The sequence below is a fragment of the Papio anubis genome, unplaced genomic scaffold (genome assembly GCF_008728515.1).
Source record: "Papio anubis isolate 15944 unplaced genomic scaffold, Panubis1.0 scaffold1286, whole genome shotgun sequence".
In the NCBI taxonomy this organism is placed as follows: Eukaryota; Metazoa; Chordata; class Mammalia; order Primates; family Cercopithecidae; genus Papio; species Papio anubis.
The window spans coordinates 3,084-20,407 of record NW_022161232.1 but is presented as its reverse complement, the minus strand read 5'-3'; the positions used below and the strand labels follow the sequence as shown (position 1 = coordinate 20,407).

Sequence of the window (17,324 nt, the reverse complement as noted above, 5' to 3'; positions counted from 1 at the left end):
TACTAAGGGTTTGTCATCTCATGCCAAGAAGATGAAGGACACTGACATATGAGGAGTGAGTTTAGTAACAAAGGGTTGAATAGGTAAAAGAAAGACAAAGGGGAACAGCTCTCTTCTTGTGAGAGAGAGGGGCACCCAAAAGGGAATTCCGGCCTGAAATGGGAGTGCATTGGATTTTACAGGCAGACTTGAGGAGATGGTGTCTGATTTATGTAGGGCCCACAGGTTGGTTGGACCAGTTGTGATATTTACACAGTGTGTGTGGAAGGCTGTTCACCCCACCCTCATCCTATTATGCAAATGGGCTTTCCACTTGGCCGGCGCCATGTTGTCTGCTCCTTACTGTAAACATGCCTGGCAAAGGGAAGGGAGGATGGAGTTGCCATTGTGAACGTGCCCAGTCCCAGGTGTCCTATTCCTATTGGTACAGCTGCCAGCATTCACCCGTGCAAGCTTCCAGCTTACTTGTCTATGTCTGAAGCTTGATATTACAGGCTGCTCCTTGTTAGAAAAGAAAATAGTTTGGAGCCTGCTTTTCATTAAAAGTCTTCCATACCCTCACTACCTGTCTAAATAATTTCTTCTTAACTGCAATATCACTGCCAGACTGAGCCAGAATGAGGTGACAGAGAGGCTGGGACTGTACAGAACACATTTTAGTAAAGATGGCTGAGTGACAGTAGTGATATCCAGCTTCCAGGTGCAGAAGTGACGTCTCCCCTGGCCTCAGGGTCCAGTGTCCAGCACCAGGGTGTCAGAGGTGTGAGCAGTGGTGTCTGTGCTCAGCAGCAGGGGCAGTTGTTCCTAGGAGGGACCTGATCCAGGGTGGGCTGTGGATTCTGTTCCTGGATGTGTAGTTTCCCGCCTGCTTCTGAGGACTTCCCCACAATAAAACTAGCCCCCAATACCAGATATATGACTTAATGTGTACATTACAGAAATTTGTTTTCCATAGTTCGCTCCAAGAAGTGAGTAGGAAATGAGTCTGTGGGCGAGTGTCAGAGAGCGGCATTCACAGGTGTTCCTCGTGTGAGAGCCACATCCTGAATTCTCTACCTGGCCTCCACCCCACTGTGGAGAGATCAACAGGGAATATCACATCTTATAACTGATAATACACATCCTCCCTTTTCTTTCTGTGAGAAAAAATCCTCTTTTAAACAGAGTTTGAAAACCCAACCCACCCACCCACCCTGGGCACTCTCTGATCTCTGATCTCAGTGGTTCCCAATCTGGCTGAGCAACAGGATTGCTGGCGGGGGCTTAGAAAATACTCAGGCCACTCCCCAGAACCCCTGTCTCAGAGTTTTATGCACAAGACCAAGGATTCGTTTATCTAACACGCCCTAGATGTGAGGCTGATGCTCAGCCATGTGGGATCCTGGTGTTCTTGCTACTCCAAGTGTGATCTGGAGACCAGCAACATGAGCTCCAGCCTTGTCATAAATCCAGAATCTCTTGCTCGACTCCAGACTTCCTGGATCTCAGCACCACGTCTGGGTGATCCCTGTGCACATGGGAGTTCCTTGTCTAAGTGTCCTCTAGACTTGGGGTCAGAATTGTGCAGTCTGCTCTGGGTGTGGTCTGATCACATCCCTTACAACTGGAGGTCCAGGGTTCAGTCCTTGCCCTCATTCTTTTCCACAGTCAATCACTCCCTTGGTGCCCTCCTCCATGCTTGAGGTTTAAGTATCGTTTATATGGTGTGACCTCCTAAATGTATTTCTCCTGCCCAGTCTATTTCTCCTTTGCTCTAAACTCTGGAGTTGTCTGTCCAAATTCCACCCCAGCTCCCCAACCTGCATTCCTAGTAGACATCTCCACTGAGTGCCTGTGATGCCCCCTCCTCAGTATGCTCCTGCCAGAGTCTCCCCATCTCCACTGACAGCAGCTCCATCCTTCTACTCACTCATTTTACAACTATGGGTGTCCTTGATTCGTCTTTCTCACACCACAGACACAATCTACTGGCAAATGCTGTGAGTTCATCTTCAAATGCATCCAGAATCCCCTCCCATCCCACTATTTCCCCTGCTCACACCCCAGTCAAGGTCACCGACATCTCCAGCCTGGAATACTGCACTCGCTTCCTACTGTTTTCCTTCTGCCTCCCTCGTCCCTCACCTCTCAATTCTGTTCTCAGCACAGCAGTCAGAGGTCATTTTAAAAGAGAAGTTATATCATGGCCCTCTTCTGCTCAAAACTGTCCTCTGACTCTTCATCCCACTCAGAGCAAAGGTCAGATCCAACCCCATTCCCCTCAAGCCCACCTGCTCTGGCCGCACCTCTGACCTCACCTCAGTTTCTCTCTGTCCAGCCCTCCTGGCCTCCTTGTTCTTCTGGGAACACACACATCTTCCTGCCATAGTGCATTTGGACTGGAGGTTCCTCTACCTGGAAAGAACTTTCCCAGACATCCTCACGTCCCTCAAATCCTTCCTCAGAAGTCACCTTTGCAACAAGGCACACACTGACTACCCAGCACAACAGCCACCTTCCCTGTCCCCACTGCCCACATCCTGGATCACCTGCCTCACAGCACTTACCACCTTCTAGCACTTTCCTTCCTTACTCTGGTTATAGCGTATCTAACGTCTGCCTCTTTCCACTGGAACATATGCTACAAAAGGCCAGAGATTTTTCTGATTTTACTTAAATGGTGTTCCCAAATGCAGAACCATTCTGTCCTATGTCTGGTCAATGACAAAGGTCAGTTGAATGAATGATCACTGTAGAGCACCTCCCTATTCTAAAGGCAGCATCTTTATTAACATAGCCTCAGGCCAAATGCTGTTTTGTGGCAGGTACAGCACAAGGTCCCCTCACACTGAGATAGAGGCCGCCTATGTTTTTCTCAGCAGTGCTGCTTGTGTGCCCTCCCTCCCCCATCCCTCTTTCTACAGCAATGCCCCCCGCACCCCCCACTCCAGCACACTGCAGCACACAACCAGGTTCTCTCTTCAGGAAAGAACAGTCCTTGAAGATAGGTCCAATTTCACAGACAAATGTAAGTCTAAATTAGACTCTGCTTTATAGATTCATGAGTTGGGGTTGGATTCAGCACCAAGATCACTAGAACCAGGGCAGGGAGAGAGGGCAGGAGAGCAGAGCAGAACAGAAGCTCTAGAAGCAGGGCAGGAGGTGAATGGCTCTGAAAATTTGTCTCAGAATACACAGAGACCCCGTGTGCAGGGGCTGCCCTGGGCGATGTCTGAGCCTCTGTGGTCACAGCTCCCGCTGGACAAGTTTCCACTGAAGGGACAAGGACGATGGGGCAGTGGTGACCCAGCTGAGGACTGACCACATAAAGCCCATGAAGAACTGAACAGCAACTAGGCACAGGCCCCGTCCACACTCGGCTCCTCACAGCCTTCTCCACCCCCACCTGCAACAGACTCAGCACAGCGAACATGTGGATTCTGGAAGGTTCTCAGGTCTTTATTTGCTCTCTGAAATTCTAGGAATTGACTTATTTAATTAATCCATCAACCTCTCATAGCAGATATTTGAGAAAACAAATTTATATTCAGATTCTTATTTTCAGTAGGGAAGTAAGAAGTTGCAGCTCAGTGCACATAAAGTTGAGACTGAGATGGAGACATCCAGCCCCACCTCTCTGGAACAGGAAAGATGACTGGGGAGGAAACACAGGTCAGCGTGGGAACAGGGGTCACGGTGGACACAGGGATGGGCTGTCTCTCCACCTCCTCACATTATGCTAACAGGGACGCAGACACATTCAGATGCCTTTGCAGAAAGAGATGCCAGAGTGTCTTCAAAAGGGAGGCGTGAAGAAATCCTGCTTCTCAGTTCCACACAAGACAGTTGTCTCAGGCTACAGAAAACAAGTCATGAACAAAAAATTCAAGTCAGTCATGGTAAGTGATGACACTCTGAACAGCCCACCACACACTCGAAACGTTACAATCAAAGAATCTCCATTACCCAGGCCTTTCCCCTCTGTCCCCCCGCCCCCCAACTCTAGACCCCAAGAATCTCACCTTTTCAAGCTGTGAGAGACACATCAGAGCCCTGGGCACTGTCGTTGGCTGGGGTAGAACAAAAACAGGACATGGTCAGAGCCCGCAGGAGACATGGGACAAGAGGAAGTACAGGGTTGGTGAGCTCCTCCACACTCCCACCCCCACCACTTACACGCAGCCTGAGAGTAGCTCCCTCCTTTTCCACCTGTGGGAAGAAAATGTCCTGTGAGGAGGCTGGGAGGAAGCAGGGCCATAAGATCTTAGAGGAACCTCCTAGTCTTGGACCCAAGAGAAATTTCCAGAACTATGACTGCAGACCCAGGGCAGGATCAGGAAACAGGAGGGAAGCAGCTGTGTGTCCTGGACAAACTGCCCTCCCGAGGTCTGTCCTTAGCAGGGACCTTCCCCTGACTCGTGAATGCTGGAATCAGGACCCAATACCATAATCAGCAAGGTGATACATCCGTCCTTCATTGTCACATTGCTACACAAAAGAGTAAGTGCTGGCACACAGGGCCCCAGGCTGGGTTAGACCCTGTGTGGATGCTGTTTCCCAGGAATGAGGCAGGGAACACTTCTACCTGGGGCTTGAAACCCCCAGAGGAACAAGAAAACCCAGACCCCACCCCTCACCCCTTCCCTACCTGAGCTCTTCCTCCTCCACATCACAGCAGCGACCACAGCTCCGGTGACCACAACTGCTAGGACAGCCAGGCCAGCAACAATGCCCACGATGGGGATGGTGGACTGGGAAGATGGCTCTGGGAAAGGAGGGGAAGGTGAGGGGTCCTGACCCTGATCCAGAAGGGCTCCTGCTTTCCCTGAGAAGAGACATGACCCCTCATCCCCTCCTTACCCCATCTCAGGGTGAGGGGCTCCGGTAGCCCCTCATGCTGCACATGGCACGTGTATCTCTGCTCTTCTCCAGAAGGCACCACCACAGCTCCCCACTTCTGGAAGGTTCCATCTCCTCCTGGCCTGGTCTCCACAAACTCTGTGTCCTGAGTTTGGTCCTCCCCATCCCGCTGCCAGGTCAGTGTGATCTCCGCAGGGTAGAAGCCCAGGGCCCAGCACCTCAGGGTGGCCTCATGGTCAGATATAGGGTGGTGGGTCACGTGTGTCTTTGGGGGATCTGATGGAAAGAGTCAGAAAATTCAGGGGCTTTCCATCTCTCATGGGACACTCCAGCAGCACCCATGTGACTACCCTGAGAATGAACAGGACACCTGGGGTGGGGGAGGGAGCACAGAAGCCAGACACCAGCCTGGACACAGGCATCTGGGATAATCTCCTATTCCTTGGAGAGTTCTAGTCTCTGAGGGAGGAACAGGGACTTCTGGTCCTGACCTGAGTGGAGGCCGAGGGACTCAGAAAAGCTGGAATCAGACCTTCAAACACATTGAGTGTGAGGCAGAGAACAAAGCCTGAGAGAAAAATTCACGGTGCCCAAGGCTGCTGCAGGGGTCAAAGGGGACCCCTGATCTGTATTCTAGGGACTGTCTTCCCCTCCATTTCCTCAGAGACGTCATCCCTTAATTGTCCTAGAGAGCAGAGGGGGCCCTCAGAGGAAATCAGGGAAACTCACGCCATTCTCCATTCAAGGGAGGGGACATTCTAGCGCTGATCCCATTTTCCTCCCCTCCTCATGGGAGGCCATCCCGGGAGATCTAGAGGTGATGGGGAAGGCTCCCCACTGCCCCTGGTACCCGCGCGCTGCAGCGTCTCCTTCCCGTTCTCCAGGTATCTGCGGAGCCACTCCAGGCACTCGCCCTCCAGGTAGGCTCTGAACCGCTCCGCATAACGGTCCCCCTCCCACTTGCGCTGGGTGTTCTGAGCCGCCATGTCCGCGGCGGTCCAGGAGCGCAGGTCCTCGTTCAGGGCGATGTAATCCCTGCCGTCGTAGGCGTCCTGCCGGTACCCGCGGAGGAGGCGCCCGTCGGGTCCCAGGTCGCAGCCATACATCCACTGGATGGTGTGAGACCCTGGCCCCGCCCCCGCGGTCAGTACAGTCCCCGGAGCCCCGCCCCGCCCCGACCAACCCGCGGGGATTTTGGCCTCAACTGAAAATGAAGCCGGGTAAAGGCGCCTGGGGCTCTCTCCGGTCGAGGGTCTGGGCGGGTCCCGCGGCCTCGGGGCGGATCTCGGACCCGGAGACTCGGGGCCACCCGGGCCGTCCGTGGGGGATGGGGAGGGGTCGTGACCTGCGCCCCGGGCCGGGGCCACTCACCCCCCTCGCTCTGGTTGTAGTAGCCGCGCAGGGTCCCCAGGTCCGCTCGGTCAGTCTGTGCGTTGCCCTTGGCTCTCCGTGTCTCCTCTTCCCAATACTCCGGCCCCTCCTGCTCCATCCACGGCGCCCGCGGCTCCATCCTCGGACTCGCGGCGTCGCTGTCGAACCGCACGAACTGCGTGTCGTCCACGTAGCCCACGGCGATGAAGCGGGGCTCCCCGCGGCCGGGCCGGGACACGGCGGTGTGGAAATACCTCAAGGAGTGCGAGCCTGGGGGCGAGGAGAGGCTGAGACCCGCCCGACCCTCCTCCCCGCGCGGCTCCCCGGGCCCTGCGCCCCCGCCTGCGGTCCCCTCGCTCCTCCCCGCAGAGGCCGTTTCCCTCCCGACCCCGCACTCACCGGCCCAGGTCTCGGTCAGGGCCAGGGCCCCCGAGAGCAGCAGGAGGAGGGTTCGGGGCGCCATGACCCGCATCTCGGCGTCTGAGGAGACTCTGAGCCCGGGTGGGCGCGTGGGGACTTTAGAACTGAGACCGCGGCGACGCTGATTGGCTTCTCTAGACATCCGACACCCAATGAGAGTGGGAACTGGGGACGCGTCACGAGTATCCTGGAGGAAGGACCCGACACAGGTTGGGAGAAGAAGTGAAACTAGGGGAGTGGGGAATCCCCAACTCTGCGCCTCCCCAATGCAGATAAGGCCCGAGACTCTGAGAGCCACGCCCGGGACCTGGGACTTCGTCCTGATCCCTCTTCTCCTACACCAAGCCTCTTTGTCACACTGTCTGCCTGAGTCCTGGACAAGGATCTGTCTATGGAAACCAGGGAGAGACCCCCCCCCACCAGGCCGCGCCCAGCCTCTTCCCCTTCCCTACTCGTCCTGGAATCCCCGACCCTGAACTGGACTCCCTGCCTCCCACTCCATACCTCTCCCCTTGGACCTTTGTACAGGGAAACTCACCACGGGGAACTTGATGCCAGAGAGTGAGCTCGCCCTGGGAATGGAGGTGTAGAGACAGGGGTTTTCTCTCTAAACCTGGTGAAGTTTTGTCTGAAGGCACCACATAGAGATTCTCATAGAGACCAGTTTCTTTTTGTTTATTAATACAGTAGGTAGCACAATATTGATAATCCCTGAATGATTAGAATTCCAATCTGTAACAGACCTGTGTCAAAACAGCATTACAAACCTCCTAAGTTTTACTTTCCCAGACTATGGATCTGTGCCTCTGGGTTGTTGCCTTTAAAATTATGTTCATTCCGTAGCCCGAGTTTCCCTGTATGAGTCCAGAACATCTCCTGAATACGAAATAAAGGGTTTGTTACTGTCTATTGCAACCGGGAGCCTGTAGTCATCACCTCAAAGTTGCGAGTGCTCCATGCAGACCCAATGCTCTTCACCGACGCTCAAGCACTGCCTGTTTTCCTGAACTCTGCACATCTAAGCAGTGTGCGTATTTTATCTGGACACTTGGCATTTTTGTAACTCTTTTTTTTTTTTAATTTTAAAGAGTCAATTAGTTTTTAGGAAGTCCAACAAAATGTATTGAATACCGAATGCAAAGAACCCGCTGCTAGGCTCTTCCACTGCTTTAGAATTCTTTCCTCTCTCCTTTTCCTCACCTCCTGCTTCTCCAGCCCTTCTCTCTGCCCCTCTCATCCCTCACACTCCCGCTTCCTGTAAATCCTCGCTACCCTGTCACTCCTGAATTGTGGCACTAACACTGTCCCTCACCTCCTGCCCATGTCTGTTCTCCCCACAGTGCTCAGCAGTCCTGCTAACGTGAGCAAGGTCGTGTCATTTCTTCACTTAACAATGGTTGGATTTTGGTCTACAATTTTACTATATGTTTTCAATTTGTCTCATATCTTTTTGTTACTGTTCCTTCTTTGCTACTTTCTTTATGTGTCAAATAAACAGTTTTTAGTTTGTCGTTTTAATTCTCCTAGTGGCTTTTGGTTATATTTCTTTACACTAGTTTTTTTATTGTTGTAAGAATGGAAACCCGATTCCTTGACTTTTCACAGTGAAGTTCAGGTTCTATTGAACTACATCCGGCAAAATAAAGGATACTTGTAACAGTGTAGTTTCATTTAACCTACCATTATGCTATTATTGTTTTATATATTACATCAATCTAATTATAAACTCAATGATACAGTGTAATACTTTTTGCTTTAGACAAGCAGCCATATGTCTTCAGGAAATTAAGAAAATGAGTGTGAATGTGACACGTGTATGTGCATCATTTCTGTTGTCAATTGTTCCTTTCTGTATATCTGGGTCACCATCTAGTATCATTTCCCTTCACCCTGAAGAACTTCCTTTAAAATTAAATGTAGTACAGGACTCCTAGGAAGCGAATTTTATGGATTTGATGATCTAAAAATGTCTTTGTTTTTGCCTCCCCCCTACATTTTTTTTTCTTATTAGGACATTTACGTCTAATAAAATTCACCAGTTTTAGCTGCGCTTTTTGGTGAATATTGGTAATATTTATAGTCGTGTAACTACCACACTGCCCAGTAGAGAAACACCGAATGCAGAGAACCCCCTGCTAGGCTCCTCCACTGCTTTGGAGTCCTTTCCCCTGCTCTTTGTCCTCACCTCCTGCTTCCCCAGCCCTTCTCTCTTCCCTCATCCCTCACACCCTCTTCTCCCCTTAGTTCCCACCACCCAGTTACTCCTGAACTGTGGCACTGTAGAGAACAGTTTCTTTTTCTTTTTTTTTTTTTTTTTTGAGACGGAGTCTCGCTCTGTCGCCCACGCTGGAGTGCAGTGGCCAGATCTCAGCTCACTGCAAGCTCCACCTCCCGGGTTCTCCTGCCTCAGCCTCCCGAGTAGCTGGGACTACAGGCGCTCACCATTTCGCCCAGCTAGTTTTTTGTATTTTTTTAGTAGAGACGGGGTTTCACCGTGTTAGCCAGGATGGTCTCAATCTCCTGACCTCGTGATCCACCCGTCTCGGCCTCCCAAAGTGCTGAGATTACAGGCGTGAGCCACCGTGCCCGGCCCGAGAACAGTTTCTTTTCCTTAAAAACTTTATGCCCCTTTCTGTTTAATCCTTGCCTCCCACCCTCACCCCTTCCTTTCACTCAACCACCGCTGTTTTCTGTCACTGCAATAGTGAAATTTCTAGAATTTAATGGACATGCAATCATATGTTGTGTAGTCCTTCAGTTGGTCTCTCCCTTAGCATAACGATGTTTGAGATGATGCCATTCACTCATTTTTGTTGCTGAGCAGCTGCTGAGTATTGCTGGAATCCCAGTTTATTCACTGGTTTCTCTATTCTCTAGTTGATTGACATGTGGATTCCTCCAGCTAGGGTTTGTTATTAATGAAGCCACTAGAAATAACTGCTTACAAATGTGGCCTTACATTTTTATTTCTTTTGGATAAATACATATTTGTGGAATTGCTGGGTCATGTGGTAATGGATGGGTAACTGTATAAGAAATTGTCATACGGCTTTACAAATTGACTGCCACATTTTTTGCATTCCTACCAGCAATATCAGACATTCCTATTTTTTCCATATTCTTGACAGTATTTAGACTTATCAAATGTCTTTTTTCTTTAAATATTCTGGGTGATGTGTGATAGTTTCTCGTTGTGGTTTTAACTTGCACTTCTTTGATGACTAGTATTGTTTGCTATCTTTTCATGTTCATCTAAGTGACTTATTAAATATATTTTATGAACTATTTTGCAAATTCAATGATTAATTCCAGAGACTTTTTCAGAATCTCCTAGTGTTTTCTACATATGCAATGAAGTTGGTGACAAAGAAAGACTTTTGTTTCTTCCTTCCCTATCTATTGATCTTTTTTCCTTTAGAATTATTTTTATTTGGTAGACATGAGGTCTCACTATTAGGCTGGTATCAAATTCCTGAACTCAAGTGATCCTCCCTCCTCAGCCTCCCAAAATGCAGGGATTATAGGCATGAGCCACCATAACCGGTCCTTCTATTGGTCTCTTATTTAATTTTCTTGCCATGTTGCACTGGTTAGGATGCCTGTTAAGTGTTTAAACAAGAACGATGGGAGCTCACATGTTTGTTTATAAGGAACTTAAACAAATTTACAAGGAAAAAAACAGCCCCATCAAAAATTGGCAAAGGATATGAACAGACACTTCTCAGAAGAAGAAACATATGAAAACAAACTCAATATCAATGATCATTAGAGAAAAGCAAATCAAAACCACAATGATGTACTATCTCCTGCCAGTCAGAATGGCAATTATTAAAAAGTGAAGAAACAATAGATGCTGGTGAGACTGTGGAGAAATAGGAATGCTTTTCCACTGTTGGTGGGAATGTAAAATAGTTCAACCATAGCGGAGGATGATGTGACCATTCCTCAAAGATCTAGAACCAGAAATACTATTTGACCCAGCAATCCTATTTCTGGATATACACCCAAAGGAATATGAGTCATTCTACTATAATGACACATGCACATGTATATTTATTGAAGCACTATTTTCAATAGCAAAGACATGGAACCAACCCACATGCCCATCACTGATAGTCTGGATAAAGAAAATGTGGTAGATATACACCATGGAATACTACACAGCCATAAAAAGGAATGAGTTCATGTCCCTTGCAGAAACATGGATGAAGCTGGAAGTCATCATCCTCAGCCAAGTAACATGGGAACAGAAAACCTATCACCGCATGTTCTCACTGCTAAATGGGAGTTGAACAACGAGAACACATGGACACAGTGAGAGGAACAACACACACCAGGGCCTGTTGGGGAGTCAGGAGCAAGGGGAGGGAACTTAGAGGACGGGTGAATGGGTGCAGCAAACCACCATGGCAGACTACACGTATGTAACAAACCTGCACATTCTGCCCATGTATCCTGGAACTTAAAGTAAAATAAAATAAATTAAATAAAAAAAGAAAGTGCATGTCTTACATGTACACATACGTTCATTGCAGCCTTATTCACAATAGCAAAGTCTTGGAATCAACCTAAATGCTCATCAATGGTTGACTGGATAAAGAAAATGTGGCACATATACACTGTAGAATACTATACAGCCATAAAAAAGAATGAAATTATGTCCTTTGCAGGAACATGGATGGAATTGGAGGCCGTTATTCTTAGCAAACTAGTGCAGGAACAGAAAACTATATATCACAAGTTCTCACTTATAAGTGGGAGCTAAATGATGAGAATACATGGGCACGTAGAAGGGAACAACACACACTGGGGTCCACTTGAGGGTGGAGGGTGGGAGGAGGGAGAGGATCACAAAAGTAGCTAATGGGTACTAAGGCTTAATACTTGGGTGGACACTAATGGGTATAGAAATAATCTGTACAACAAAACCCCATGATACAAGTTTACCTATATAACAAACCCGCACATGTGCCCCTTATCTAAAAATAAACGTTAAATTAAAACAAACAAACAAACATAGTGCATGTCTGGAAAGAGCATATGGTTGGGTTCCGTGTTTTTTTAAACCAAGTCACACAATCTCTGCCCTTCATTAAAGAGTTGATTCATACAGGTTTTTGTCATTATTGATATGATTGATGATATTAGGTCTACCATGTTATTTTCCCAGTTTTGGTTTCTCTGTTCCTCTTGTCCTGACCCATGTCTTATTAGAAACCATAGAAACAAAAGAAAGTAGAATAACATCTTTAAAGTGATGTGAAACAAAAAGGTCAACTAAGAATTCTATATCCAGCATAGATGTCCTTCAAGGATAGGCAAATTAGGAGATATTTCAGGTAAAAGAAAATTAAGAGAATTTGCCACCAGCAGATCTGTACAATAACAATTGGTAAAGAAAATTCTTCAGTCTAGAGGCAAATGATACCAGGTGGAAAATGAGATGATCAGAAAAGATGAAGATGATCAAAAATGGTAAATATTGAGCTAAGTGCAAAAGGCTATCTTGCTCCCCTCATTTATTCTTACTTTATATACATAGAACTGTTTAAAGATAAGAAAAAGTTTTTTTTATCATGGGACTTACAACCTATATAGATACATTCCATATAATATCGATACCATAAAAGATGGACATTTTATAGAGGATAAATGGTTGCAATATTTCTGTATTTATGGGTGCTAGTACATTATTAACTGAAAGTAGACTGTGAAATGTTAAGAATGAGTTAAGTTCTGAAGGAAATTGCAACACTAAAAACCATTCAAAAGATCAACAAATCTTGGAGATGGTTTTTCAAAAACAAATCCCAGCCAGTCTTGAGTCTCATCATCCTACGATTTCAGAACTATTGTGAATACAAAAGTAATCAAAGAACAGTCCCGCCCAGAAAGAGGAGTTATCCCTACATATGGTGGCCCTGGGTCAGCTGGCCCTTCCTGCTGGACCTCTTCCATGGGGCGCTTTCTGCAGGGACTTTGTTGCCTTGCTATTCCACTCTACCCAGTGTCCTGACCCAAGAGACAAGGGGCGTCTGCTGCTGTGTCCACACTTGGAGAAGGAAACCTTGATGGTGTCAGTATATTACAAGCCAGGCATGACAGCTCACCCCTGTAATCCCAGCAGTTCAGGATGCTAAGGCAAGAGGATTGCTTGAGATCAGAAGTTGGAGACCAGCTTGGACAACATTGTGACATGCTCATCTCTAAAAGATATAAAAATAAGTAAACTTAGCTGGGCCTGGTGGTGGGCGCTTGTATTCGCAGGTATTGGGAAGGCTGAGATGGGAAGATCCCTTGAGCTTATGGGTTCAAGGCTGCAGTGAGCTATGATTGCACCACTGGTCTCCAGCCCAGGCCACAGAGTGAGATCTTGACTCCAAAACATACATTGTAAACCTTTTCTCACTATGGGTTATTTTATTTATTATTTATTCAATATGTATTTTGATTTTATTTTACTGGCAGCACAATAAACCAGGACATGCGGAAACTAGAAATCACATCCACTTTCCAGTGGTAAAAAGTCCAGTCCAGGGAGGTGAGAAGGAGACAGTCCTCATTAGCGCTGAGGATTCAGGGAGAATGAGATGGGCTGGGCAGGAAGGGTTTTTGTTTGTTTGTTTGTTTTCTGTGAATGAATGTAAATTTTTATTATGATAGAGTTGTTTTATTAAAGAAATAGATGAAAATGATTAAGTAAAATCAAATGGCTCTAAAAGTCTTACAATGAAAGCAACAGTCCTGCCATTTGTTCTTTCCAGAGACAAGCACTTTTCATTCTCTCAGTTTTTCCTTCTGGTAGTTGCCTTCATGGGTTTTTCCAAATTATTATTTTTTCAGTTTTTCAAGTGGGTGCATATATTAATACATGTAATTTTAAAAAGCCTCTTCAGTTTATAATGCATCCTAACCGTCCCCTGCCCCGTCCCTCCTAATCCTCCAGAGCAATGACTTTCAACTCTTTTAGCAATGTCTTCTGTTTTTCTCCTCACATAACTACTTAGCCATTTCTTGATTATTTTACACATTTTAAGTGATTTCTTGAATGACAGATGAGGATTTAGCTCTTACACCATCACTATCTTCACTTTTCCTCCCATATTGTCCCAAAGTAGTTACCAGAGTTAGGGGCTAAGCAGTCACCACATCATTATGACTATGTACATATTGCTCATTGTTGAGAAGAACAGAGTATTATGCTCTTACTTCCTATCCTGTACTTCCTTCTGCCCTAGAATTAATGATTACCTAACCACCCTTCCCCCTTGTTTTTTTCACTTTTGCTTTATCTTCAATGAACTTCTTTCCAAATGCCCCAAATCTGGCAATAACCTATTATTATTTTTAAGAGAAGGGAATCTCACTATGGTGGCCAGGCTGGTCTGGAAATGTTGGACTCAAGCCAACCTCTTGCTTTTAGCCTCCTGAGTAGCTGGGACTGCAGGCATGAGTCATTCCACCCAGCTAACCTATTAATATTTCTACTGTTTTTGTTTGTTTGTTTTTTGTTTTAAGCCAGCTCCATAGCTGGAATATTTCCTGTGTTGGATCCTATTTGCTGGATCCATGTCATTCTCTGGTTTGTCTCCTCCTTCATTTTGCTGGAGTATTTTCTCCAATAGCTTCCCAAGAAAGGGTCCATGGAGGTAACCCCTGAGTCTTTGCTTGCCTAAAAATGTATTATTTTACCTTCATCCTTGATTATTTGGGTGAATATGGATTTATTCGTTGAAAATAACTTTCTTTCTAGAATTCTGAAGGCATGCTTCCATTGTTTTCAGCTTTCTTTTTGAGACAGGGTCTCTTCTGTCACCCAGGCTGGAGTGCAGTGGCGCAATCACAACTCCCTGCAGCCGTGACCGCGCGGGCTCAGTTCATCCACCTCAGCCCCTGAGCAGATGGGACTACAGGTGGGCGCCACAGGGCCCAGCCAATTTTTGTATTTTTTGGAGAGATGGGGCTTCACCATGTTGCCCAAGCTGGTCTCAAGGGATCTGTCTGTCTCTGCCTCCCAAAATGCTGAGCCAATGTGTTACAGGCGTGAGCCACTGTGCCTGGCCAGTTTTTCTTTTATTCTCTCTCTTCTTCCTTCATTTCTCAAAGGCATCTCAAACTCAGTGGGCCCCAAACCAAAGTCAAACTCCATCAGAATATCCTGCTACTTCCAACTTTAAAATATATCTTAAATCACAGTTTCTTACTACATGCAACCTTCTGGTTCAAACTACCACGATCCCTCACTTGAACTTAGAATTGGTTTTCCTGCTTCTGTATTTTTTTAAATCATAAAATATTTCAAATAAACCATGTGTGGCTTTATACTTTTTATTACATAAAAAGAATAAAGATCTGCCAGGTGTGGTGGCTCACGCCTGTAATCCCAGCACTTTGGGAGGCTGAGGTGGGCGTATCACTTGAGGTCAGGAGTTCGAGACCAGCCTGACCAACATGGTGAAACCTTGTCTGCACCAAAAACACAAAATTAGCTGGGTGTGGTGGCGCACGCCTGTAGTCCCAGCTACTTGGGAGCCTGAGGCAGGAGAATTGCTTGAACCCGGGAAGTTGGAGGTTGCAGTGAGCTGAGGTCGCGCCACTGCACTCCATCTGGGTAACAAGAACGAAACTCTGTCAAAAAAAAAAAAAAATGGTATGAAGAGCTTACATACCTAAACATGGAATTGCTTTAAATGTTTGCCATTCACGGTTCCCATGCATGCCAGCAGCTTCTTACTGCAAACACTTGGGACTTGCTATAGAGCAGCTGGAGTACGTTCCACCCACACACAGGACAGGGAGCTGACAACCAAGGAGTGGAGGATCAATACTCCAGCTTTCTCCCCTCTGTTTCCCCGTATCTCAGCAGTATGGAGCTTGATACCGATGAGAACATGCTCACTGACTTTAAACTGCTTTTCTTACCTTTTCAGTTTCATTTCTCCATACCTCAATTGATGCTTTCTGGTAAGGCCTAGAAAATAAACTGCTTTCACTGAAATTTCAGTCTTGGAATCTGCTTTGGCTTCCCCAGTCTAAGACAGAAATATATTCATTTTCCCATCACTGGACTTCCAGGTTGTTTTCAATTTTTCACTGTTACAAACAAGGCTGCAACATATGTCTACAAACCTCTAGATATACACGTAGGAAGATTTCGGTATTTTCCACTAGTGAAACTGCTCAGTTGGAGGGTATGTGCATCTTCATCTTTAATAAATACTACCCACATTTGAAAAGCCCGACAATGTCAAGGACTGGCCAGAGTCCCATGTGCGATGGGTGTGGAATGGCAGCTCACTGTAGCAGGTGCGGGGACTCAGTTGGGGTCTTAGAGAGGCACTTAGTTATAGCAAGAATGTTTCATAAATGGTATCTGATATATTCAAGATTAGTGCGGAATAAAAACACGTTGCTTAGAAATAATTATTCATAGATCTAAAGTCAACAAGTCTTTTTCTTCTCATGTAAAAAAATATAATTTTTTTTCCAGAGGGAGGGGAACAACTTAAACTAGAAAACACCTTCATATTGATCATTCTTTTCATATACTTCAAATTTGAACTTAATGTCTTTCTCCTCCTGGACATCAGAGAGAACACCTGGGTATTCTGGCAGAAGTTTATATTTCTCCAAATCAATTTCTGGAAAAAACGTGTCATTTTCAAAGTCCCGCATGATCCTTGTCACAAATAGTTTAAGATGGCCTGGGTGATTCATGGCTTCCTTAGAAACAAAACTGTCACCAATTATCCAAATAATCTCTACTTTATTTGCTAATTCTGGTTGTTCAGTAAGTTTTAAGATATCATCCAGACTTCTGGCAAGAAAATGAGCTCCTTGTGGAGGTTCCTTGAGTTCTCTGCTGAGAATTAAATTAATTCTATCCTTTAAAGATCGATTCTTCTCAGGAATGGAGAACCAGATCTTTCTACACATAACACCAGATTCTGTTTACCTTCTCCTGAAGAGTTTGTGTCATTCTCTGGAAATACCTAAATTCATTCCTGAGTGGCGGCCAGGGCATGTCCCCGTTCTTGCCAATGCCCGTGTTCTGGGACACAGCGAGATGCAGTTTAGCAAACGAACCATGACAGCAGCGGTGAGCACTTCCGAACCCGCTCACTACACCAGAACGCGCGGCCAAGATTGGCTGGAAGGTTTTTACTTTGAACCTGGAGGATGAGCAATGACATCCCTCTCTCCACCTCAAAGCTCGTCCTGAGCATTCACCTCCTGGGAGCAGGAGCAGCGCAGCAGCGCCACCTGGTGGTCCATGCGCTTCCTTTTGCAGATCACTCACAGCCCTGAGACCCTCCTCTCCTTTCCATGCACCTGGGATTTCTTCACTGGACACCAGCCTGAGTCAAGTTTCCTGTAAAGCAAAAGAAGTTCACAGGGCTTGCTCATGGAGTCCCTGCACAAAGTGGCCGTGGTGACTGCGATGGATACTGCATGGGTGTTTTCGGCAGGCTGTGATTGGTGTACTTTGATGTGGGTGTTGTTTACCCGAGTGTTCACTTTGTGAAACTCCACTGCCCACTTGTGGATTGTCCTCCTTTCTCCATGCATGCTGTCCTTCCCTCAAATATACATTGCTGGTGTTTTGAAGCAATTCTATGTACACTAAGAAGAATCACTCCTACTGCATATCCTTGGAAATGCTGAATTGAAAAAAATTAGTGCAATTGTTTTTA

At 46.6% G+C, this 17,324-nt stretch overlaps 1 protein-coding gene and 1 pseudogene across 5 annotated transcripts; both read right to left on the bottom strand.

Annotated features, from left to right (window-relative positions):
• Positions 1-1,053: 1,053 nt before the first annotated feature.
• LOC101025045 (patr class I histocompatibility antigen, A-126 alpha chain) lies at positions 1,054-6,813 on the bottom strand. Of its 5 annotated transcripts, XM_031661318.1 has the most exons (8): positions 6,610-6,813; positions 6,211-6,480; positions 5,690-5,965; positions 4,840-5,115; positions 4,628-4,744; positions 4,156-4,188; positions 4,002-4,049; positions 3,417-3,835 (listed from the first exon to the last, which is right to left on the bottom strand). In XM_031661318.1, exons 1-7 carry the CDS (start codon positions 6,770-6,772, stop codon positions 4,006-4,008), a joined length of 1,179 nt encoding a protein of 392 aa, XP_031517178.1. In that variant the 5' UTR covers positions 6,773-6,813; the 3' UTR covers positions 3,417-3,835; positions 4,002-4,005. The 5 variants fall into 5 exon arrangements, with proteins under 5 accessions (XP_031517180.1, XP_031517178.1, XP_031517177.1 ...); XM_031661320.1 differs by lacking the exons at positions 3,417-3,835; positions 4,628-4,744 and adding an exon at positions 1,054-1,071; XM_031661317.1 differs by having other exon boundaries at positions 4,002-4,188.
• Positions 6,814-16,140: 9,327 nt separating this feature from the next.
• Positions 16,141-16,719, bottom strand: LOC116272572 (annotated as a pseudogene).
• Between the last annotated feature and the right edge of the window lie 605 nt (positions 16,720-17,324).

Coding starts and splice junctions, on each gene's coding strand:
- LOC101025045 (XM_031661317.1), bottom strand. CDS start 6,772: ATGTCTAGAGAAGCCAATCAGCGTCGCCGCGGTCTCAGTTCTAAAGTC. Junction 6,481..6,609: donor CCTGACCGAGACCTGGGCCG/GTGAGTGCGGGG, acceptor CCTCGCCCCCAG/GCTCGCACTCCTTGAGGTAT. Junction 5,966..6,210: donor CTACAACCAGAGCGAGGGGG/GTGAGTGGCCCC, acceptor GGGCGGGGCCAG/GGTCTCACACCATCCAGTGG.